This window comes from Leuciscus leuciscus, assembly GCF_965113295.1.
Source record: "Leuciscus leuciscus genome assembly, chromosome: 19".
Taxonomy (NCBI): Eukaryota; Metazoa; Chordata; class Actinopteri; order Cypriniformes; family Leuciscidae; genus Leuciscus; species Leuciscus leuciscus.
In genome coordinates, this window is record NC_138743.1 from 17,583,260 (window position 1) to 17,606,984 (window position 23,725).

Consider the following 23,725-nt stretch of genomic DNA (forward strand, 5'->3'; position numbering starts at 1 on the left):
AAGCAAACTGATTGACTGCAGCAAACCAGACTTTGCAATGCTACATATGAGGGTACGGGACAGTTTATTACATCTTGATTTAATTATTGCATGGCTGTCAATATAATGTGACAACAATTGAGAGAAAGTAGCTTGTCACTGGAAAAGCTACTCTATTTTGAGAACTGCTGAGCTACAAATATTTCAGTAATTAGCTATTTTCCAACACAGGTAGCGTTTTTTTTGTGTAATAGTGCCAAAGTGTTTAAATTTAAATAATTCAAACTCAATTAATTTTGCGTTTGACAGCGAACACCACTGTAAAAAAAAAAAAAAAAAAAAAAAATCCTTATTAAAACATATTTAAGAAGAGGGATTGGGGAAGAGTTCACAGCTAACTTGTACATGGCAAATCAGCTTTTCACAAAAGTTTTAATGAGAAAGTAAGTTCTTGGTTTTGTGATTCGTGGCAACTGGTAACTCGAACAAAATGGCAAGCTACAGTGTTACATAAAGTATCATGAGGGGGACTTTCTTGGGTGAACTAACCCTTTAAATCTGTTTAAAGTTTTTAACATTTCGCTGTGTTTACAGTAAAATAGTAACTCCAGTCACAGTCTTGTACTCATTGTGGCTAAATATTCATATTTTTATTATAATTTGTGGCCAAAAAGTAGCGCAAATATAAACACAGATAAACACTGTACCGGTTGAAAGCAGAAAGTCGATACTTGGTGTCCTACTATACAGAAAGGCTGATATTATCACATTTTTACAATTTCAGTATCGAAATGTACCACTAGTTTTGACAACACTAATTCAAACAACAAACACATTCCTTAAATACGTGAGCACATTTGTCCGGTAAAACTTATTCTGATTCCTAAATGCATAAACATAATCGGAAAGTATTCCAAATTTATTTCAAGTATTTCAATAATTTTTTTTGTGTTTTAAATGTGGCCCTCTTGGCCTCTGAACTTGAGTACATCTACCTTACATTGTATTAGCAGTGTTTTTGAGCAAACCATGTCATGCACAGGCACAGATAGTGCTGCTCAAGCACCTGCCCTTTTGCTCTCTGACTTGATAAGTGCCCTTTTCGCAAATTTTTTTTTAGCATTTTATATTTATTTTTTATTTAAATTTGCCGCATGGCATCTCTGCTACATCTGTGGTCACAAGCCGCCACGCAGATCGAGCGGAGCAGCATTCACGTCTCACTGACCTGCATTCACTGGTGACAACCAGATTATGATCGTTTTTACCCTAAGCTTCTGCGTTGTTTGTCACTGCTGTCAAATTAAACCACTATTACAATCTACATAGTGCCAGTCTAACGTAGACAATAGCCCTCCATTAAGCTTTATAAGAAGTAAGCGAGTCTGGTGTAAAATAGCATTGTGCAGGGTTTGAAATGCCACCAAAATTAATCAAAATGGCTGCAAAATTTAAGATATGAATTGTCCCTGTATGAGATTTTTGTCTTTTATACCATATATGTCTAGGCAATGTCACACGAGAAAAAGTGTTATTTTCCTGAATATCAGCACGATTGCAAATGTGAGATTCATTTTAATAAAACAGTTCAATAAACAATATTCATTTAAAATTCTTAACACAGTAATGTCAATTTTGACTTTTTGCTCTATTTAACCAATGACAGTAGTTCCGAACAAAGAAGTTGCGTCTCCCCGCAACTCAGAGTAAATGAACGAATCTGTGAATTCATGTTTCTTTGCCTCACAAAAACCCTTTCTTGTGCATTTATTGTTGATGTGAAGAGAAAAATATTTTGTATGTAACCGGTGGCTTTTAGAGCTATCTTGGGTTTATTGAAGTTTTGAAGGTTTATCCATGTCTGGAGCCCGAACACTTTAGGTCAGTTTTTCTAATTTGATTTTAATTGTTATCCTGGCTGTCGCCACCATTACAATTAAGAGTGTACCATTTCAAATTTCCCAACATTTCATATATATTCAAAATATTTACGATTTAAAACAGTAATCTCATAACATTGTTCATGCAACTGTAATGCAGTGTAAATACATCTAAATAATAATAGCATAAAATATAGTAATCTTTGTCTGTAATGCACAACATTGATTTTGCTCATTTACCAATTCCAGCATAATACCAACAGAGGACATATTTATTTAAATGTGCAAATCATTTAAAGATGTTCTAAAGTATGAAATGTAATTTTTTTATAGTAATTATGAGAGACTTGAGCACCTGCCCTCTAATGTTTGTGCACGGCCCTGGCCATGCATCAATACTCATACCTGTCCGAAATGGTTAAATGGTGAACTTTACTTGCATGAGACCGTCAGAATAGGACATATTGAGTAATGTGGATAACACTTATACTCAGGACAAAGAGCGATGGGCTTCACAGTATGGGTGTGTCGGTGGCGATATATATCTCACTCTGTTCTGTATCCATCCACCCCAGAAGCTCAGCACGGGGAACATGACGAATGAGAAGATAACACGACTGTACGACATGGGCTGTGAGCCTGAGAGGAGGGCATGGGTGGATCGCTACATCTCCTTCATGGAGGAGAGGGGCACGCCGGTCCCGAACCTGCCTTCAGTGGGCAAGAAGCCGCTGGATCTGTGCCGCCTCTACCTCTGTGTTCGAGAAATCGGAGGCTTGGCTATGGTGAGCAGTTCTTTTGGTTTCTGTGAGAGTGCTGCCGTCTGTTCGTGCTGGGGTTTTAAAGGAGCAGAGCTGTGAAATGCATGTTAAAGAACGGCGAAAGCTCTCATATTCTTCCTCATATCTGCCTCAACCATCAATCACAGACATCAAAGAAACAGAGAAGGGAATTGGCTAAGAATACATTGCACCTGCTGATGGTGTTCTTTATTTGCACATGCGCTCTCTGCATTGGGTTTGCGCCTAGGATCTCGTACAAGGTTCATGGAAGACAATATTCCAGAAAAGACAAAAAAATTTACCGCTGACAAGATTGTTACAAAGTACACAAACATCCTTTTATATCAGGGGTCTTCAACCTTTTTCAGGCCACATTGGTGGATAATTTTTTTAATATTTTTATAAAACTGAGTGTTACATTTGAAGCCTGGTCTAGATAATAACATGTATTTAGTAATTTGTCCTTGTTACACTTTACATGTATGTACTATTGTAATAACAGCAAATTATACATAATTACAAGCAACTAACACTAAACCAAAGGCTAAATCTAACCCGAAGCAAACCTATAGTAAGTACATGTTTTTTAATATCACTTTATTTGTCTAATTACATTGTAACGAGGACTACATAAACATATTTACATTATTGATGCACATTGAATAAGTACCACATTGGCTTATTTTGAATATTTAACTGTGCATGCTCATTTTCTCTTTTTACATTTAGGTGATTTTTTTTGTGATTCCAATAATCTTTAATATTTTAATAACTGTTAAATGTAATCTCAAATGTAATATGTTAAAATCTTAAATATGAATTATTATTTTTACAAAATTTACAATAAGGTCTCATTTGTTAATATTAGTAAATGCATTAGCTAACATGACCTAATATATAATAAGGTGTTTTTTTAATGTTCATTGTTTATTCATGCAAGTTCACTATGCATTAATTAATGTTAACAGATACAACTTTAGATTTAAAAATGCTGTTTTTTGAAAATTTAAAATTATTCAATGCTGTTCATGTTAACTAATGTAGTTAACTATTGTTAACAAATGAAATCTTATTGTTAGTGTTACCATTGTTCGCGTTGGTGGAACAAACGCTTTCAAATTACCTCATGTCTATGAGTACCACATAATAGTACAATAATAATGAACGTAAACAACTTATTTACGGTTATTGTTAGAACTAAAAAAATTGTTTACAGCATGACGAAATGACTAATTATGAGAATGATGAAGAACACTTTAATTATTGATTGCTATCAGGATGTGAAGAGACTTTCATCCAGTATTACAAAAAAAAAAAGTTTATGAAAAACATAGCTTTAACTTGCAATTAAATCAGTCTTTATTAACGTACACTGTTAGTCATACTTGTACATTTTAAATGCACTATTTACTATTACGTTTTAATTTAGGGGGACAATGAAACATTTAGCTAAACTTTTGCTTCTCTAGCTTTATCTTTAAGGTTAACAAATGTTGTTGTGTTTTTTTTATTTTAAAAAAAGAGATCAACTAATATTTGTAAGTCCCCCAGCAGAACTGCCACAGACCCCCTGTTAAAGACCCCTGCTTTAAATAAAGCTTTTGTTTACCGCCAGCTTTCTGTGGGCGGTAATCGCACAATGCTAATTATTTCTGGCTAACAGTGATGATGTTTGTGAATCCTGCGCATTCTATAATGAGCCTCATTTACATAGGAAATAGGTATGTTTATCCCCCCCCCTAAAAAAAGAACAATTATAAAAAAATGTAGACACATATAGCGCCTAGATAAACTAAACTGGGGGTGGCGTGCAAATCAGTCACAGATTTAGATCGTTGAACCACTTAGTGAATTGATTGTTTCTCGAATGGTTTTGATTGAAAATCTCTCCTTGAACAGGTAAATAAGAACAAGAAATGGAGAGAGCTGTCCACCCACCTGAATGTGGGAACATCCAGCAGCTCTGCCAGCTCCCTCAAGAAGCAGTACATCCAATACCTGTTTGCCTATGAGTGCAAGGTGGAGCGTGGAGAGGAACCCCCACCTGATGCGTTCAACATGGGAGATGGCAAGAAGCAGACACAGCAGGCGAAGATCCAGCCACCCTCACCTGGTGAACAACTTTACAGGATTACTGTGGGGAGAACAGACTGCTAGACTGTAGACTGAAGGCTTATAGCCATCAAATCACTATGCTCCATGTTTTATGGACTAGTCAAACCAAAAATTATTCAGACACCAGATACATTTTTTGATATTTTTCTACTAGTGGGTGCAGGACACTATAGTTAATTTATGTAAGTGAGGATAGAATAATAAGTAAGCTGTGACATATTATACCCAAAAATTCTTCATACAGTGGACTACCAGTAAAAGTTTGTACCACAAAAATTTGGGACCAAAAATTATTCAGACACTTGTTTTGCTTAAGTGTTTTTTCTTTAATTGCTAATGCAAACTTTTTACGCCACATACTGTACAAAATTAATCATTGCTTAGCAATTTGTTGACCTAAATTGGTATTATCTAATTGTGTACTTAAATTTAACAGCTGACAGCTATTTAACCTAATTCATTTGTGAGACAGTCTAACAGAAGGATGGCCAAAACCAGTGAAATATCAACTGAGTTCTTGACATATTTTATTACCATTTTTTAAACTATAGTGAATAAACTGATAATGTGAGAAATGAAGGTGTCTGACCAAATTTTGGTTTGACTGTATGTCGTTTATTCAGGTGTAACCCTTTATTTAGCCTTTTTGTTTGAGATTATTTGATTAGAAACTCAATCATTAGTGTTTGAGAACGTGAAAGTGAAAAAAAAGTTACATGTGAAAGCTGAGTATGGGAGTATTGGGGAGTATTTTGTAGAGTATTTGTTCTAGGCATTTAACCCATCAAAGTTGTCAGTAACAATCTTGTTGAAGAACATTCAAAAGCCGCGTTTCCACCGAAATTACCTGAACTCAACCAATCAGCATGTTCAGCGCCAAAGTCCCACCCTTGAAAGTTCCTGAACTTTGATAAAGTACTACCTCGTGAGCAGGGACTTTCTGAGGGGGACATTTTTACCTGCAACTTCATTTAGACCCGGTTTCCTGTGGTGGAAACGCATGTAAAGCTACATGCTTGCAATCCATGGAAAAGCTAGATTTGTGAACAAATGTTGTTTTTTTTTCAGTCATTTCTTGACTGAAAACCTTACTGTAATCTTGAAGGACAATTCACTGATTAAAAACAACAACCCAAATATCAACCATCCTAGCAACTTAGTGGCCAATTTTTCATTAAAAGTTTTTCCATTTTTTTAGCTATTACTTAGCTGTGATAGTGATGTTATTGGAGTCCACTATAATCTTCATTAAATTCTTAGATTCATCTGCATCACTCACATGTGATGTGATATATAATGAATTCACATAATGAATTCAGAGCAGCTCTAGACAGAGCTATAAATATCTGACAGGTGATTGAGTCAAACTGAGACGGAGGGGCGGAAGGGGTGAGAAAGAAAGAGAGCTGCCAAGCTGCTGGCTTAAGGATTCCCGTTCCCCCTCTTCCTGAGGCTAATGACTGATGACGTCACAGGAAAAGAGAAAGAGAGAGAGAGAGCTGTCAAACAGCAGGGGAGGGATTCCCTCCAAGTAGATTAATGGGGGAGGAGTGTGGGATAAAAACAAAAGTGACCTCAGCCTGACCCCTCGCTCAATGCAGACCAGTGAGCCAGCGCTTTTTTCCATCTCTCTCCCTCTTTCTCCCGCCCTCTCCGACTCCCGGAATATGCGTAAGGTCATTGGCGGTCACACAGACTGGAAGTGTTACAGCATAGCACCATGTATTGTTTACTTTCAGTGCTGAAAGATGGTTTTGTGGCTGGCAGCAGATCAAGGACATGTAAAGCAGACACTCTTTCATTCCCTCGTTTTTTCATTCTAACCCAATTCTTTTAGTTCCCTGCGCTGAAATCTTTTGAAGTACATTTTACTGCTCTGAGCTGCGGAGGAAAATGCAAATTGGTTTTATTACTTTGCATCAACTGAACCGTAGACATTTCAGACGTTATTAGGACGGTGTCCTTTTATGCCATTGCATTTCTATGGAAATTAATAACTAGTGTATTCAAATGTTATTGGATTATGGAAATGCAGTCTGGGGATTGTAAGATTTGGGTTTCTTTCCCTGGAGCTTGGAGGAACTGATTAGGACATTGTCATTTGCTTGTAGATTTGTAAAATACCATTAAAGCACAATCAGAATATTATAATAATAAAATATTTATTTTAATGAGGCTTTCATATTATTTAAATTTTGGTAATATGTAGATCTTTGTTTCACGATGGTGGGAAACAATTTTGATTCAGGGAATCACTATGTTGTTATGAACACCATTTATCATTCTATAAATACATTTAAAAATCGTATCGCAAAATTGCATCTTTGTAAAATAGTTTGAGAGCATTGAAATGTGTATAAAAAAGTTTCCAAGCCTTACTTTTCACTCCCTAAACAAATGAAAGTGATCAATAGAGGACACTCATTTTTGCGTACAATAATTCTTTCACATAACGTAGCCCTTTTCTACTCTGTTCAACAGCAAACTCAGGCTCTCTTCAAGGGCCACAGACTCCTCAATCTACAGGCAGCAGCACCATGACAGAGATGCCAGGGGACCTAAAGCCACCAACACCGGCCACCACCCCCCATGGACAGGTGACCCCACTACCAACTGCCAGGTGGGCTAAATTGATGTATTATATTTTAGTGTCTGTCAGTGTTGGGCACTTGGAAAATGTAGTGAGCTAAGCTAGCAGTTACTCTACATTAAATGAAGCCTCTCTACACTGAAGCAACCCCCCTGGGAAATGTAGCAAGATAAGCTCCATGGCAAAAGTATAAACTATTTTACCACATATAGATAAACTATAGACTACATTTAAAAAGTTTTTTTGTTATTAAAATGTTTATATTAAACCAACCATTCCAAGTCAATGCTATCTCAGTGATCAATAAAACTCAGGCAAACAGATAGGCAGGAATCATTTTTCAGTTCAATTGTTTATTCAAAAACTGTTCCAAACCAATTTGAAAACAAGAACAATAACAAAACCATAACTATAGAAAACCAGATAACTATAGAAAACCATAACTATAACAAAACCAGGTGTCGAGAGTGTGTGCATCTTTCCATCAAGTACATTTCTTGCGTCAGCCCAAGGATTGGTACGTGATGTCACCGTCCGGAGCACACATCTGTGTATGGCGGTGGCGTCACTTACTGATCCAGGATCAGTGATCCTTAGAGCTATTTGAGCTTGAGCTTCAGAAATGCTTGGGGGAAATGTAGCTTGTGTGGACGCTACCGCACTACTTGATCAACAAAAAGAGCTACCACCACGCTACTGAGAAATGTAGTTAAACTACTTTTAGCAACGCTACTGCCCAACACTGGTGTTTGATACTCAAGTATGTGCATGTATTGATTTGTTGTCCTTGTTTCACCCACACTTCTTTAGAAACAGTGGTGTTAGTGTGCAAGATCCGTTCTCCGAAGGCAGTGACCCAGCCTTCCAAAAGCGAGTCCCCATGCATGGAGATGCCACCTCTAGAATGCAGTTTGACACCAGTAAGGATCCCTATGGAGCTCCCAGGAAAGGTGTGTTGTTGCTGCTGTAATTACTGCGCATGGGGCTGGTTTCACATTTCTGCTCACTGCTGCCTCCCTGTGCTCCATTTACTAGAGCTGCATATTCATTATTTTCTTGGACATTGCTGCCATCTAGTGTCTGCAGGTTAAAGCCAGCATGAAATTAAAAATGACCTGAATATTACGTTTCATAGAATATTCTTTAGATATGTAAATACTCTTTCATGTTCTTTATCTTCCTTGCAGTTAAAAAGTGTTAATTTGTTTTCAGGTGGCTCTGAGTCCTTCATGCCAGGGCAGATGCCAGGCAGCGGCATGCAAGATATGTATCCACGTGGCCCGCCCTCAGGAATGGGTATGGGTCCACGACCCCAGTACTCCTACAACCCTGCTTTTGAGAGGAGGTAAGACAGAACACCTTGGTGTCAGTTCATAACTGCATAAAAACAATGCAAACATCAAAATCAATATGCCAACTTTATTTTATGTTTATGTTCACAGGCCAGACCATATCATGGGACAAGATGGGGGAATTGCCCCCCCTGGAAACCAGAACAACCTGGTACATTCCAACAGTGATCCCAGCATGTTCTCTGGCAGTAGATATGCCTCTCATCAGAGGTAAGAAGTGGCTATTGTTGACTAGTTTATATGAATGCATATGGTGTATAGAGCTGTAGTTTATTATTATATGTTTTACTGTAGACATGGACATGACGGCTATGGGCAGCAGTACCCTCACAGCATGCCATATGGTGCACATGGGATTTACCCCCAACAGCAGGTCAGCCATCAAATGTGATCAGAATTGATCCCTCTTTTATGCTGAGAGTTAGAGAGAGTTTGTGATAAGTCTTTATGATTTTTCATTTCATTGTGGTTTGGGCTGGGACAAAATATCGATAGGGAAATATATCGTTGTCCTTCTCCGTGCTATACGAGAATTGATACGCTGGCGCCAAATATCGATATTTTCATTAATAAAATAAGGCGCTCTAAATAGATTCCCCTGCTCCCAGCGTCGCTACTTCATGGCTCCCCGAGGTGGCACTCAACACATGAATGAGGGAAACTAGAACATAAGTTAACTAGCCGGACAGCAGTGTGAGTAAAATAATAGATGCTCCTGCCACGTTTAAGTCCAGAGTCTAGAAAACTTGCACTTAACCTTTTCACTTGCATTTTGTTTTCATAGTTAGACAGATATCGTGATGTATCATTATAGGTTTGTCTACCAATATATTGATTATCGCAGAATTGCTTTTTCATGATTTTATCGGTGAGGAACCCTGTGATTCCCACCCCTAAATGTGGTAATTATTTATGCTATATTAATACTTTATTTTGACACTTTGTTTATTGGCTGTTGCAGGGTTATAAGCGGCCTGGAGAAGGGATGTATGGCCCTCCACCTAAGCGGCATGAGAGTGAAGCTTATGGTATGCAGTACGGGGGCCAGCAGCCTGACATGTATAACCAATATGGTTACCCAGAACGTAGGCCCATGCAAAGCCCGTTCCCCTATCCATATGGACGTGATCGCATGCAGCCAGGTGGACAGGGACCTCCTCAGCATAGCATGATGAGTGGTGGACCACCCCCATCCTCTAACTCCAGCGGTGGGCATCAGGGGAACATGTGGCACACCAGGCATGACATGAGCTATCCTTACCCCGGCCGGCAGGGTCATGGGGCCCCCTATCCCTCCATGAGCCGTGGAGATGATCCAGAAGTCAGGGCTAGTCAGGACAGTCAGTGGCCTGGTCAGCGTCAATCACCATACCCACCACACTCTTCATCCGCTTCCAGCTCCATGCCCCCCATGGTTAGCCGGCAACCATCTTCCTCCTACCAGTCTCCTCCAGCAATGCCAAACCACATCTCTCGTGTCCCAAGCCCTGCACCATTCCCTCGGTCTGTGGGTGGCTCTATGTCACCCAATAAGGCTCACATGATGGCCTCTATGAAGCAGATGCAAAAGCCGGGTGGCCCAGGGTCCATGCCAAGTACTCAAAGTGGTGGTATTCCTGGGCAAGGCTTCCCAACAATCCATCGGGATTACCCATTGGACTCTGTGGAGGCCACACAGCCACAGCTTAAACCCCGCCGAAGGTTAACTTCCAAAGACATTGGTATGAAATCCTTTTCCAATGATAATATTTTTTTTATTTAATTGGCCTGGTTATGGCAATGTTCTTAAACATGCTTGTAAATCTTGTAGGCACACCAGAGGCTTGGCGTGTGATGATGTCCCTGAAGTCTGGGTTGCTTGCAGAGAGTACATGGGCTCTAGATACTATAAACATATTGCTCTATGATGACAACACTGTGTCTTCCTTTGGCCTATCTCAGGTAAGTATGGACCAGGCACTGTTGGGTTTTTAGGCTTAAAAGTAAAAAGGGTAGGAAATTATTGCAGAAGTCTTGTATCCCTTTTTGCAATTTTGTGGTAATATTTAATAGCACTTTATGATAAATAATAGGTTATAATAATGTAATAGATTTTGTGTCTTTTGCTTTTCTAGATGCCCGGTTTCTTGGAGCTCATTGTTGAATATTTCAGAAGGTGCTTAATAGAGATCTTTGGGATCCTTGAGGAATACGAAGTTGGATCAGAGGGTCAGAAAACTCTCCTCGGCTCATGTTCAGAAGCTACAGAAAAAGAGCAACCTTCGAATCAAGACCTAAAAAGCCAATCCCTTACAGAACAAGTGGAGAAGCAATTAGATACAGAGCCTGAGAAACCTCAGCCCAGCAGCTCGGCAGCACTCATTATAGAGAAAAAGGAAGAGTTGGCAGAGGGTAAGGCTGATGAAGAAGAGAACAAAATTGGTACAGAGCCATGTCCTCCAGTGGAGCCCAGACCTAAGCAAGCCAGTAAGTTTGACAAGCTCCCAGTGAAAGTTGAGGAGAGAGAGGCTGTGGCTGATTCTGTGGAGGATCGATCAGAGCTGCTAGGCCTGGCCGGGGAGTTCACCAGTGGTCTGCTACATTGGAAAGCAGGTGGAGGGGACTCCACTGCCCACATCCAGACCCATTTAGAGAGTCGTGGGGAAGAGGAAGAACAGAAGCCCTTAGAGAATCAGGAAGGAGTGCAGGAAACGGTTGAAGAGGAGCCCAGAAGGAAAGAGGAACTGAAAAGAGAACTTCCAGGCCCTTCAGAGGAAAACTTGACAGCCACTGTAGATGACATGCTAAGTTCTCGTCCAGGGTTGCTATCAGGAGGTGAAACTCAGACATTCCTCTTCCGCAACAGAGAGAACAACAGCAGCATTACTTTACTGGAAGATGAGCCCCGATGCTGGGATGAAGCCCCTCTTTCAGTAGCCGAGGGCTGGCAAGATGAGTTGGCCAAGCGCTGCATCTGTGTGTCCAATATCATTCGTGGACTCTCCTTTGTCCCTGGCAATGACAGCGAAATGGCTCGGCACCCAGGTTTAGTGCTCATTCTTGGAAAACTTGTGCTTCTGCACCATGAGCACCCTAAAAGAAAAAGGATGGCGCCTACCTACCAGAGAGAGGAAGAGCGAGGTCTGGCTTGCAGCAAGGATGAATGGTGGTGGGACTGCCTTGGTGCCTTGCGTGAGAACACCTTGGTCACCCTTGCCAACATTTCCGGACAGCTAGACCTGTCTATTTATCCAGAAAGTATCTGCCTTCCGATTCTGGACGGGCTGCTCCACTGGATGGTGTGCCCTTCAGCAGAGGCCCAGGACCCCTTTTGCACGGCGAACGGCTTCTCCTCGCTTACGCCGCAGAGGCTTGTGCTGGAGTGCCTGTGCAAACTGAGCATCCAAGACTCTAATGTTGACCTTCTGCTTGCCACTCCTCCTTTTAGCAGACAGGAGCGCCTCTTTGCCACGTTAGTGCGGCATGTCGGCGAGCGAAAGAGTCAGGTGTGCCGTGAGATGGCCGTAGCTGTTCTCTCCAATCTTGCACAGGGTGACCCGACAGCTGCCCGAGCCGTAGCCCTGCAGAAGGGCAGCGTGGGAGCCTTGATAGGCTTCCTAGAGGACAGTGTTTCCATGGCACAGTATCAGCAGAGCTCTCACAGTCTCTTGCACATGGGACACTCCACCCATCCTGAGCCGCCCAGCATCAACATGATGTGCCGAGCCGCCAAAGCCCTGCTGGCCATGGCCCAAGTGGAGGAGAACAGGCCTGAGTTTGTGCTCTTCGAGAGCAGGCTTCTTGATATCTCGCTGTCCTCCGTGCTGAACTCTGGCGTGGCGGCCATCCTGTGTGAGGTACTGTTTAAGCTTGGCCGCTCGTGACACGCACAAAGGAGCCTAGAGTGCCATCATGGGAACGCGCGGCTGAGCTGAGCCACAGAGATCACACACAACTGTTGGTGTTATATTTTTATTTAAGGAAAAGAACACAAACAAAAATTGTTTTTACATACAAATGAATATATAGAGAATATATATAGCTCCTCTGCCCCATTTCCCAGTTTTCATTTTGGATTTTTAAATGATTTTAATACAGATATTTAATACTTGGTCTTTTTGTTTTTTCTATTCTTTTTTTATTTGTTTTGTTTCGTTTCATCTGTGTATTTTCTTTCATTTGTTTTAACCAAAGTTGGCATCTGATACACGTTTTTAGAGTATTTTGCTCTCAGAATGTTTTTAATTGTTTTGATGCAGTGTTTTGTTTGTTTTCTTGTGGGACTTTGTTTATTCGGGGAATGCAGATTTATTTAAATTGTGAGACATGTTGTAGATAGAACTTCTCTTGCAAAGTGTTGCGATAAAGGAAAACAAAAAAGGAAAAAAAAAACACACTGATTTTAAGACATACATGTATACAGCTCTGAAAAAAGCATTGTGCAATAGATTTAGCTGGCTCAGAGGGGAGATGATGAAATGTGAATGACCACAGGCAATGTTCTGATCTGACCACCAGTGTTGCACTGTTTCACCACACCAGTATCTGAGGGTCAAGCGAGTGTTGGTTTCTAAACTGACTTGCTTCCATATAAGTGCAGCCGCAGAGGCTCCTCTCCCTGACGGCAAACTCAAAAGTGCTTCGGTTACCCCTCTTCTCTATACTATATCCACGGGTCAATTTGTATATAGAAACTGTACATTAAATGGGCCCCCTTTCACATTTTTGTTTCCTCCAAGAGATGTGGTATTATACAAAGTGAGTAGTTAATGCTACATGCTATTGACATTTGCAAATGAATATTAAGTCATTGTTTTCAGGTGAGGATAGTCTTCAAACATGTAAGGGGCCGTTCACACAGGGTGAGTTCTTGCATTCGATCTGCGCCGTTTTTTGAATTGTTGGTCATATGTGCACATGCCAAACAGACACATTTGGTCATTGTGCTGCACCTTGTTGTTTTCGGCTATTTTCAAGTTGAAAATAGTATTTTGAATGGGTACACAGCAGATCAATGTCGGTTTTACAACAATGGACCAATCAGATGAATTTGGGGGCTGGAAAAGCATTTCCAGTGGATTAAAGCATGTACATTAGCAATTGTGTATGGGATTTAATGCGCCTGTAAACGCACTTGTTCAGTTCAGTTTTTAATTCAAGAATGTATTCTGTGTGAACGCCCCCAAAGACTTTCCTGTATGTCCTATAATGAAGTGCTGTGTGACAAGAGATAGCAATGGCTCCCTCTAATGGCCTTAGATTTTTTAAATTACAGGCTAACTGAAAGAGGTCTGATGGCATAAATGTAATTCAATGTGAAAGTTACCCCAAAATTACTTAATGATTTTAACAAAAAATATGTACAACTCTTTATGTAAGCTCTTTTTGCTCCATATGATTTGATGACCATTGTTTATTCAGTATAAAGTCTTTATACATGTTCCACATGTTAAAAGTAAATGTACATGAAATTTGGTCGAGCACTGTGAACGTTGTTCTTCAGTGTTGTTTTTATTTTTTTCGTGTCACAGAGAGGCCAAAAAAGTCACAAGTATGTACATCATCAATATTGTACTATTTAGAAGCAAAAAACGAAATTCCTGGCAGTTAAGGTTGATGGGTATATTTTTGGCCGGTCTACCAACCCCGTGCTCAATGCTGCATTTGTCACATCCACATTTTAACCAGATTACATGCCCTAAAAAAAGCAGCAGCACAAAACACTCTTACATTGGCGTACTCTAAGGGAGGGCCGTTTTGTAGCTTTTCTTTAGTCGCTGCAGGGCACATGTTTTTGTCCTTTGCCTCTCTTTTCTAGAAAAATTTGCTTTTTCAGGGACAGCCTGGAAACATCTTTCAAAGATTATTAAGAGATGCTTTTATTAGACCTTGCAATCACATGACCCCAATTTAACACAATAGCTGCTTTAATTCGATACGTTTAAAGTATAAACACCACCAGCCAAAGGACAGTAATGTTATTTGCAAGGACCACACAAATGCTTCAAAAGTATGGTTACCAAAACAAAAAAGACAAGGCCAACGCTTTTAAGTTGGACTGCAAACAATTGACCAGGCAGATGTGAATTAAATAACTCATAATTGGGATTGCAGTATGTACAAACATAATACTACCAAATCTTTTGGCTCAGGTCTTGTAAATCCAGTGTGGCACAAGAAACAAAGGCAAACACAACCACGCCGAGTCCTTCAGGCCTTCAGAGAGGCGTTCTCCAGTTGCTGGGTCAAAAATGTCTGATTGAACTGACTCGTTGCCTCACACTTGACCAGGACTGACCATCTGATAAACGGTATTTCCAGACAGTCAGCTAAGGCTGCGCATTCTTGATAATACACTGCAATTTCTACTCATTTTGACTTGAAGATGGAATTCCAGTCAAATGGAGCAGAATTCGTCTCTTCATTTTTGGGGATAGTGGGGAAAATGGATTGCATTTTCTGGCGAAAATCTTTCAGCTGCAATAGAGAAATTATATACATCAAACAAAGGTTGCAGATTATAGTGGGAAATAAATGAAAGTGGGCACATGGCATTTAAAGCCATCACTTTTATCAGGTACGTACACTGTGGACACCCAGGGCCTTCCAAATGGTGAGGCTGAGGAGGCCGACTCCACACCAGGCGTAAAGCGAACCCCATCCCAACGCCCGCAGCGCTAGCGACGCTCCACTCTCCGGCACCGCAGCAGTTCCCGCTACACCCTGAGAACATCCACAGCAAAAGAGCCGCATTTACGCCAGAGATCTGTTGTCGCATTGTACTCAAATATTTTGTTCAGTATGCTTTGCACAATTGATCAAAATATCGCAAATGTACATATCACGATTTGCATATCGCAACAGCTTTAGATAACTGCATGATTTTAATACTCCAAAAGTTTTAGGTTGATGCTGAGAGTAGACTGGACACATGACTGTTATGCCTGGCTCACACTACAGGAGTTTTAGGCCGATTTATGCCCGATTTCCCCCTCCCGAGAATCGGAGAAAAAATCTTGTCGAGGACCTTGATCGGTTCCGATGTTCGGCGCAGATTATCTGGTAATGTGAGGTGTTCACAGATCGAATCTTGCACCTCCCGATCTGCTCTCACACAAATCGGGCTCGCCCCGATCATATCAAACATGTTTGATATTTAAGATTTTAAATCGGGATGAGCAAGTCTGTGATTACGTCAGTGCTGTCAAAATAGCCAGGAAACAAGTAGGGCTGTTGTGCTGAAGGAATTTCCCTTGAGATCATTTTGAGTGACTCAACTCGATATGCGTTTTTATCTCCATTTATTTATTGCTAAATAAATGAGTGTTACACTGTGGTCAGCAGGCACAAAGACGAGTACATGTTCATGAAACCGAAAGTAAAAAGCGCGTTAAAACGAAGTGGATTAAAATGAAGATACAACACGTCAAAATAAGGGTCGGGGGTCCACATAATATAATAAACACAACATAAACATGACAATGAGCTTGTTAGACCATTGTTATATAACAGTTAATTCCTTGAATCTCACTTTACGAGAGGCTTTCTGCTGATATTTTTACCAGTATTGACATTGAAAGTCTCTGCGCATTAGAGACTGTCACTCAGTCATTAAACTGTTCTTTCAACGGAAATGTAAAAATGCGGATGCATTCACAGATAGGTGCTAGATGTAATGAAACAAGCTGTTAATTATTTTAATATTTAATTTAAACTTTGAGCTCCACTTTACAAGACTCTGAGCAGGACAACGCTAAAGCTGATGCGTCACTCCATGATCAACGCCGGCATTGATTTATTGTATTGACCAGCGCTGACGCCATTCATGAGAAATATCCTTAAAAGGATGATTTTTGAAAGATTTCGCTTTCCTTGGTCAGGGCTACCTTTTCACCAATATGACTTGATATGAAGGCACACCCGTCGTTTTGGGCGGCCAGGGGGCTGTGGCCGCCCCCAAAAATGCTTGTGTTTTTTTGTGCTATTTGTTAAAATATTATAATGTTATTTTTTTCCATGTTGATTATGAAAAGTGAACAGCACGAGTAAGATATGATGTGCAATGTATCGGGAGACATAGAGTGGGTCAGACATGATTTTGACCACTTCATTACGTTTTGCTTTGTAGAAAGCCTTTCTTTAAAGTGAATTTCGTTTTGTATAAATTGTTTCTTAATTTATATAATTTTTTTATCAACCAATTGCCAATTGCCTGGAAGCAAATATAGCAGACAATAATCATGCAACATGACATAGAGGCGCCTGCGCTGTCACTTGCATTGCTCGTGAACTGGAGCGCATCTCATCATAAATTTACCGAAACTCAGTGTATGCCTCACAGACATGAGAAATACATCGAATCTTTAAATGTCTTTAAAAGAAACAATTCAAAACGAAAAGAAATAGGCTACTCTCTGATTATGTAATCCATGTGCATTTCTCTCTATATAGGCGCGTTCACTACGGAGATGGCGATCGTCAACTTCATCTTTGCAGCCGACAGAAAACACTAGTTTATTAATAAAATCAATGCACGCGTCACCGGATTTACAAATGCACATCTAGCTTGTTGCACGCTTGTTGTCGAAATAACGAGATATTATGTTGAAATAACATTATTAGCCTAATAATAATAAATCTTTAATCAATATTTGATTGAATGCTGAATGCTGTGCTTTGGTCAATTTAATAAAATTAATACTTTAATTGTGACAATTAAAATAATTGAATATTAAATATTAAGTGGCCAATTTTTGTAATATGGGCTCGGGTAGGGTCGGGCTTGATTTTTTTGGGCCCGATCTAAGCTCTTAACTCAAAGTACCGGTAGGTTCTTTGTGCGTGTGTGTGTGTGTGTGTGTGTCTCATGGCAATGCATGTCCCATATGTTTCCATGCTTTTCCACTTCAGATCTGCTGCTTGAGATCACGTGAGGCGCTTCCTCTGGCACGATAATCTTAATAACATTTTGTAGTGTGTGGTGCACCGCGATTTTCAAACCTTGTAGTGTGAGCATGTTTAAGATTTGAGGGACGAAAATCTGCAAAGATTCTCCTTAAGTGTGTGCTGCAACCAGATTTCAAAATCGGTTAGGATTTTAAAACTCCTGTAGTGTGAGCCAGGCATTACATACTTACAATGTTTATATGTGAATAAAAGCCTAAATTCAGTCTGTTCATCATATAAAGCGATCGAGTCTCTTCAGAAAATGTGGACTAAACCGCTCAATATGGATTAGTTTTACGATCTCATTAACTTTTTGAAGCATCAAAGGGTCAGTTGTGTAGCTGTCAATGGAGGGACAGAAAGTTCTCAGATTTCATTAAAAACTTCATTTGTGTTCAGAAGATAAACGCAAGTCTTACAGGTTTGGAATGGCATGAAGGTGAGTGATTAATGACAGAATTTTCATTTTTGGTTAAACTGTCCCATTAAGGTTATTGAATGCAATAAGTGAAGTACTCATGCGCACAGAAAGCCGCCTCTCGCACAGCAAGTGATCCCGAATTCAGTTCTCTTCCGCAGATATATGGCCAATATTATACACACTAAATTAAGTTAAAATATTCTTGGTGAGTATTCACCTCAACACATTCAGTTATGTGGACTAAACAGTTGAGAAAGAAAGTGCATGTGTAACAATATATTGGATCTGTGTAGATCTTAAAGTGACAGCAGCCTAATAAACCTGCTTGCATCTGTGTGCTTTATTAATTAAAAGAAAGAAAATCAATCACGGCTCTTAACTGAATAACTTTTGTAGCTTTAATAAGAATTATTATACATTTAATTCATACAGTGAAGACTAAGCGGTACTTAATTTTTACATGATTGTCTACATGAACCCCTGGATCACACTGATGTTTAAATGACACTTGCGTTTTATGTAATGCTACAGTAAAACACTGATGTTCAGTCTCAGAAGTTGTAGGGATGCTTTCTTCTCACAAAAAAGAATGTGAAACATGCATGTTGAGTATATTAAAGCATTATCGTATCGCATATCGAATATAGCATTATTTAATGTGTTATTGCATTTTCTCTTCAATATCGCGCAGCCCTAGTATGCTACCACAAAGTACGACATGTAAAACTGTTCACAACCCATTTGACTTTTTCCTGTTTCATTCATAATGAATCAGATTACAAAAGTAATAAGGGCCTCAGTTTTATCTATCAGGCAATAAATGGATCATGGAAACAGCGATAATTGATTCATAACAACATCCGGAAGTCATTTCAGAGGAAGAACACGCTGCTGTGTTTTGGTAAACACTTTCTTAGGAATAGCAGACGCTGATTGATTTTTCACAACCAAACCAGTATTAAAACGTGCAAAATAGGGTCAATTTTGATTTCAAGGACTGAGCTTCACCAAACCCAGTTGACAACTACAACTGCTCTAATATTTCTTTTGGGAGTTGATGGTCACAGCAAGCAACAGACTGGTAGTGATTGAAGCATCTTTAGCTATTTTTAGCTATCTTCCAACCGAAATGGGGAGTCGTTTCAAAAAGCAAGTTATTATATTTTGACGAAATATTACAAAGACTTTTTAGACATGTATTTATGAATTGTGCATAAGATCAGGAACATATTTTAAGAAATTAAATGGGGTTAATTTTTTTATTTCATGTTGGCTGTAACAGCTAACTAGTTTGTGTACACAAAACAAAACTGATGTTTCCGACAGTCATCGTTAACTACAATGACTGCTTTAATGTAACTGAGTGTTTTTACTGCTCTACATATTACATAAGCTGTTATTAGAGCTTTGCATGTTGCAGCCATCGAGGAACGCGCTTTACGACTGAGAATATGCAGTCGTATTTTACAGTTGTTGTTTTTTTATTATAATAATGTAATACAGATTTGATAGATATGGATAAAATCCTTATAGCCATTTTAAATTATTTGTAATGAAATTATTCTTAATAAATGTTAATATAATTTTCTTTTCACTTCCTGAAGAAAATGAGTAGTACAATGATATGGTGCTACTATGCCCACCCTCAAATTATATTCTGGCCCCTATATATATATATATATATATGTATACACACATTTTATATATATATATATATATATATTTATATTTATATGTGAGATCTTTCACCCTTTTATTGTCTGCCTGGTGAAAACTGGAAATCTAATATAAAGTAATACCACATTTATCCTCAACAAGCTGCATATTTTGAGATTTCATCCATGCTGACACTGCCCTGGAACCAGAGCTATAGAGCAGGACAGATCTAGTCAAGTGATCTGTCATTAATGCAACTGGACAAGACATATGATCGGTCTCCTCACCGCCCTTATATTGGATTTAGCCACTTAAAAAACATTTTTGGCAAGACGCGTGTTTACTGATGTGGGATAATGGCCTAAAAATAGGAATGCAAAAAGCAGACAAAAAGAGTCTGTTCATTTCGAGGTATATGCTCAAAACAAGTGATAAAACGGAATTGATGTCAGCATTTACGCAATGTCTAATTGTGTTAAGTTAACCGACGTGAGCCTGGCGTGCTCTGCTGATTCCAGGAATAACCAGAGCACAAAACAGCTTTCAAAGAACTAGATTTCACTGGAAACAGAGGAGCACTATGATGGCACATTTTCAAAATATTTCAGAATTATGACTGAATATAACACAATATTAAATGGGACCCAACAATTTGGCCAAAAATCCAATTGTGATTATTTTGAACCATCCTGTGATTGTTTTATGAAATATGGATATTGTATGATTAGCATCTCATGTTTTGCCCACTCTGCTGAACTAAGATCTCAGTTTTCTTTGCATTCACATTGAATCTGCACTTAAAAGTGAATTTTAGTCTACTTAATTGTGACAGGCTTGAGTATAATATTATTGTTAAAAGTAATAATTACAATAACAAGAATATTTTTTTTTTTATTATGACAGGGTCACTTTTCATTTTTGTTGGAACACTGTCGAGTAAAATATTATAGTTGTTGTTAATAATTATAATAAATATTATTATTAATAATAATAATGATATTTTATTCTACTTAATTATGACAGGGTCCTTTTTCATTTACACTTTTGTTGGAACACTGTTGAGTTGAATATTATAGTTGATGTTATTGTTAATAACAATAATTTTAATAACAACAATAATAACATGATTAATAATAATAATAGGATTTTTTATCCCACCTAATTATAACAGGGTACACTTTTGTTGGAACAATGTTTAGTTGAATATTATAGTTGTTGTTATTGTTAAGAACAATAATATTAATAAAAACAATAATATGATTAATAATAATAATATAATTTTTTTATTCCACTTAATTATGACAGAGTCATTTTTTATTTACACTTTTTTGGAACACGGTTGTATTAAATTATTGCTGATACTAATAATAGAATGATAAATAATTATATGATTTAAAAAAAATATTCCCCTTAATCATGAACATTACTGTTGATAACAATAATAATAAAATCTTACGACAGAAATATATTTAATTAATATTTTTCCACTTTTTATATGGCATTCTGGTGTAAAAGTGAAGGAAGTTTTTCCAGTTGAGAAATCCCGATACCTTACTGAACCACTCCGGACACTTCTTCTTAGCCATGGCCAGACTGGAGCCGAAGCCTGCGATCACACCCGCTGTGCCGACGCTAGCCAGGAACACACCACCTGAACGCAACACACTCAGATTAATAATAATAATAGTGTAGTCAATCTAATAATAATAATAATAATAATAATAATAATAACAAATTAACCAAACATTTGCGTAAAAAAGCACTGAAAATAAAAATTTTCAAATTTGCCATAATTTTGAAATATGTAGGAATTTAATAATTTAAGACATAAATGCTGATACATTTTTGTTTTTTATGATTACAGAAATGCCTCTGAATTGTATTATTACTATTATTTGATCAAATGTTTAATGGTGTTAATTAAATATTAATTTAATGTGCCAAATCCAAAAATATAGTTTGCATTTACATTAAACAACATAAAAAAATGACATCTGTGTAAAAGATTGATACAAATGTTTAATAAAATTCTCGCTTAACCCTGGTCATTAAGCATATTTCCAGTAGTTTGTAATTTGTAACATTTCTGCTGTTTGTCTATTAATCATCTTTTCATTCGGACAATCAACGGTTCGGCTTGAAACAGACGGTTCTCAGTTCAATGAGTTGTTGACTCGAGAATCGCTCGGACCGATTCAGTTCGATTCGTGAACGAACCGTTAGGACATGGCTCACCCTGGCAACTTATTTGCGTCTGTTTATCTTTTTATTTTTTCATGTTTATCTGTATTGATTTAATGCTTTGTAATGTTTCATAAAAAATAAAATAAATAAAAAACATGGCTCGTTAACCAGTTCATTGAAAAGAATCGATTCAAAGAAAGATTTGTTCACGAATCCTACATCACGAATCATTTTGCGAATCAAAAGTGCCAGAAATGCAGAATGTAGCGAATATATGGACCATTACCGTCGTCATACATCATACGACATTTAACATGTATATCTAAGTTTTTGATTTAATATTATGTGACTTATCAGACTAAGATAAGTTAACCAAATTGCTACTTCATGAGTGAAGTCAACGAATAATTCATAAAGCATCTGCGTGTTCATAACAATGCTCGCATATGCTATCAATATCAATATATCAAACCTTTAATCAATTGTGATTTGTCGTCTTCAAGAGTGTCATTGACACTCCCGCTCGCGCTCGCCTGCTCCACTGACATCTTGAACGGGTGCGACTCACACACGAGTCCGGTGGAAACACGTCAGGCGGAACCTTTCACATTACAGCGACTAGCATTAAAAAGTTGATTTGATTTACAGCATTTCACTGGACAAAAATGTCCTTATAAACGCGCGCACTGTTACATTCTGATTATTCACTTAAACAAGAATAAATAAAAATAAAAATAAAGGCAGGGTAACAATAATGCTTCAGAAATGTATGAATGACCAACGGTTGTGTTGTGCTGATGTAGATACAGTTGTGTGTGTTTATTTGTGTGTATATAAATAATATATAATCAAAATATAACATAATGTTATGGAACTAGATGTTTCTGTGAGAGGAGGACTGAGATTCTGCGGATCAGATCGGCTGTTTCAAAACTGAGTGAGCTGCCTACCTAGACAGCATTCGGGGCATCGCGGACAGAGAGCTGTCTAGTAATGTCTTGTTACAGTACATATTTATTTTGCTTACATAGTTTTTATTGATACTACAAGCTGGATACATTCGAAACCTGCATATGATTGCAAAAAAATAAAAATAAAAAATAAATAAATAAAATGCTGTAGGTATGAATGTAGTTTGTTTTTTTGTTGTTGATTTTTGTAGATTTTAAGACACGTACTCAAAAATGCGGTGTAGATCAAAAGGTTTTGAGACCTACCCTCAAATACTGTATAAAGGCAGCTCACTTGGTTGTGAGCGAGTGCACGCGAATATGCTGCCTACATAGACAGCTCGTTATGATTTGAGACGCGCCGCTGTTTATAGGGTCATCGTGTGCCGTGAGCTCATGCAGTTCACGCGGTGATCTACTCCATCCACATCCTGCGATAGTCTCTCTCTCCTTCATCGTTATGGATATAGATTATTAAACGCCCACCTTTGCTTGTTTGCTGTTGTAATATCAAGCGCGCGGCGGCAGAACTAGATATTTAGATTGCGTTCATGCAATAAAGACCCTCTCGCGAACGGGATTACGAGGACATCGGAAGGACGTTTTTCTGACGTTATTTTCCAAATCTTTTGAGTGGATTTAGAACCGCATCAAAGGAGTAACAATCTTTGACAAAGCTGCATTTCTGGGCATGATGTCCACATGCCTCTGTGTCCTGGAGCGCATCCTGTTGTGTTGAGGATAGACATCTGCAATGAAGGAGTTATCCAAACAAACATGCGAACCAAACACTCGGATCTTATTTCATGCCCATCGTTTCGGATGTAAATATTAGCATTTTTAATGTAATGCAATTCAATAATTGAAGATCTCAATAAAACATGGAGCTGC

General features: G+C 38.5%; 2 protein-coding genes across 8 annotated transcripts in view; one reads left to right on the forward strand and one right to left on the reverse strand.

Annotated features, from left to right (window-relative positions):
- Positions 1 to 14,167, forward strand: part of arid1b (AT-rich interactive domain 1B) — an 80,219-nt gene extending 66,052 nt beyond the window's left edge. For 4 of the 6 annotated variants that reach the window (XM_082148432.1, XM_082148430.1, XM_082148434.1 and 1 more), the window contains 10 exons: positions 2,435 to 2,644; positions 4,541 to 4,754; positions 7,238 to 7,376; positions 8,157 to 8,296; positions 8,559 to 8,691; positions 8,789 to 8,908; positions 8,993 to 9,071; positions 9,660 to 10,419; positions 10,509 to 10,639; positions 10,813 to 14,167. In XM_082148432.1, coding sequence (XP_082004558.1) covers positions 2,435 to 2,644; positions 4,541 to 4,754; positions 7,238 to 7,376; positions 8,157 to 8,296; positions 8,559 to 8,691; positions 8,789 to 8,908; positions 8,993 to 9,071; positions 9,660 to 10,419; positions 10,509 to 10,639; positions 10,813 to 12,561 — 3,675 coding nt within the window. In that variant the 3' untranslated portion in view covers positions 12,562 to 14,167. The remainder of the gene's footprint in view (positions 1 to 2,434; positions 2,645 to 4,540; positions 4,755 to 7,237; positions 7,377 to 8,156; positions 8,297 to 8,558; positions 8,692 to 8,788; positions 8,909 to 8,992; positions 9,072 to 9,659; positions 10,420 to 10,508; positions 10,640 to 10,812) is intronic. The other 2 variants (XM_082148431.1, XM_082148435.1) reach the window with 1 other exon arrangement.
- A 2-nt stretch (positions 14,168 to 14,169) lies between these two features.
- Positions 14,170 to 23,673, reverse strand: tmem242 (transmembrane protein 242). 2 transcript variants are annotated; one of them, XM_082148537.1, is made up of 4 exons: positions 23,541 to 23,673; positions 21,251 to 21,351; positions 15,263 to 15,400; positions 14,170 to 15,154 (listed from the first exon to the last, which is right to left on the reverse strand). In XM_082148537.1, exons 1-4 carry the CDS (start codon positions 23,611 to 23,613, stop codon positions 15,047 to 15,049), a joined length of 420 nt encoding a protein of 139 aa, XP_082004663.1. In that variant the 5' UTR covers positions 23,614 to 23,673; the 3' UTR covers positions 14,170 to 15,046. The 2 variants fall into 2 exon arrangements, with proteins under 2 accessions (XP_082004663.1, XP_082004662.1); XM_082148536.1 differs by lacking the exon at positions 23,541 to 23,673 and adding an exon at positions 22,357 to 22,485.
- Between the last annotated feature and the right edge of the window lie 52 nt (positions 23,674 to 23,725).

Bases quoted from the DNA above. Each gene is read 5' to 3' on its own strand.
- tmem242 (XM_082148536.1), bottom strand. From the start codon at position 22,432: ATGTCAGTGGAGCAGGCGAGCGCGAGCGGGAGTGTCAATGACACTCTT. The intron at 21,352-22,356 runs GTTTGATATATT...TGTTGCGTTCAG, and splicing joins CAAATCACAATTGATTAAAG to GTGGTGTGTTCCTGGCTAGC. The intron at 15,401-21,250 runs GTATCGGGATTT...GGATGTTCTCAG, and splicing joins GTCCGGAGTGGTTCAGTAAG to GGTGTAGCGGGAACTGCTGC.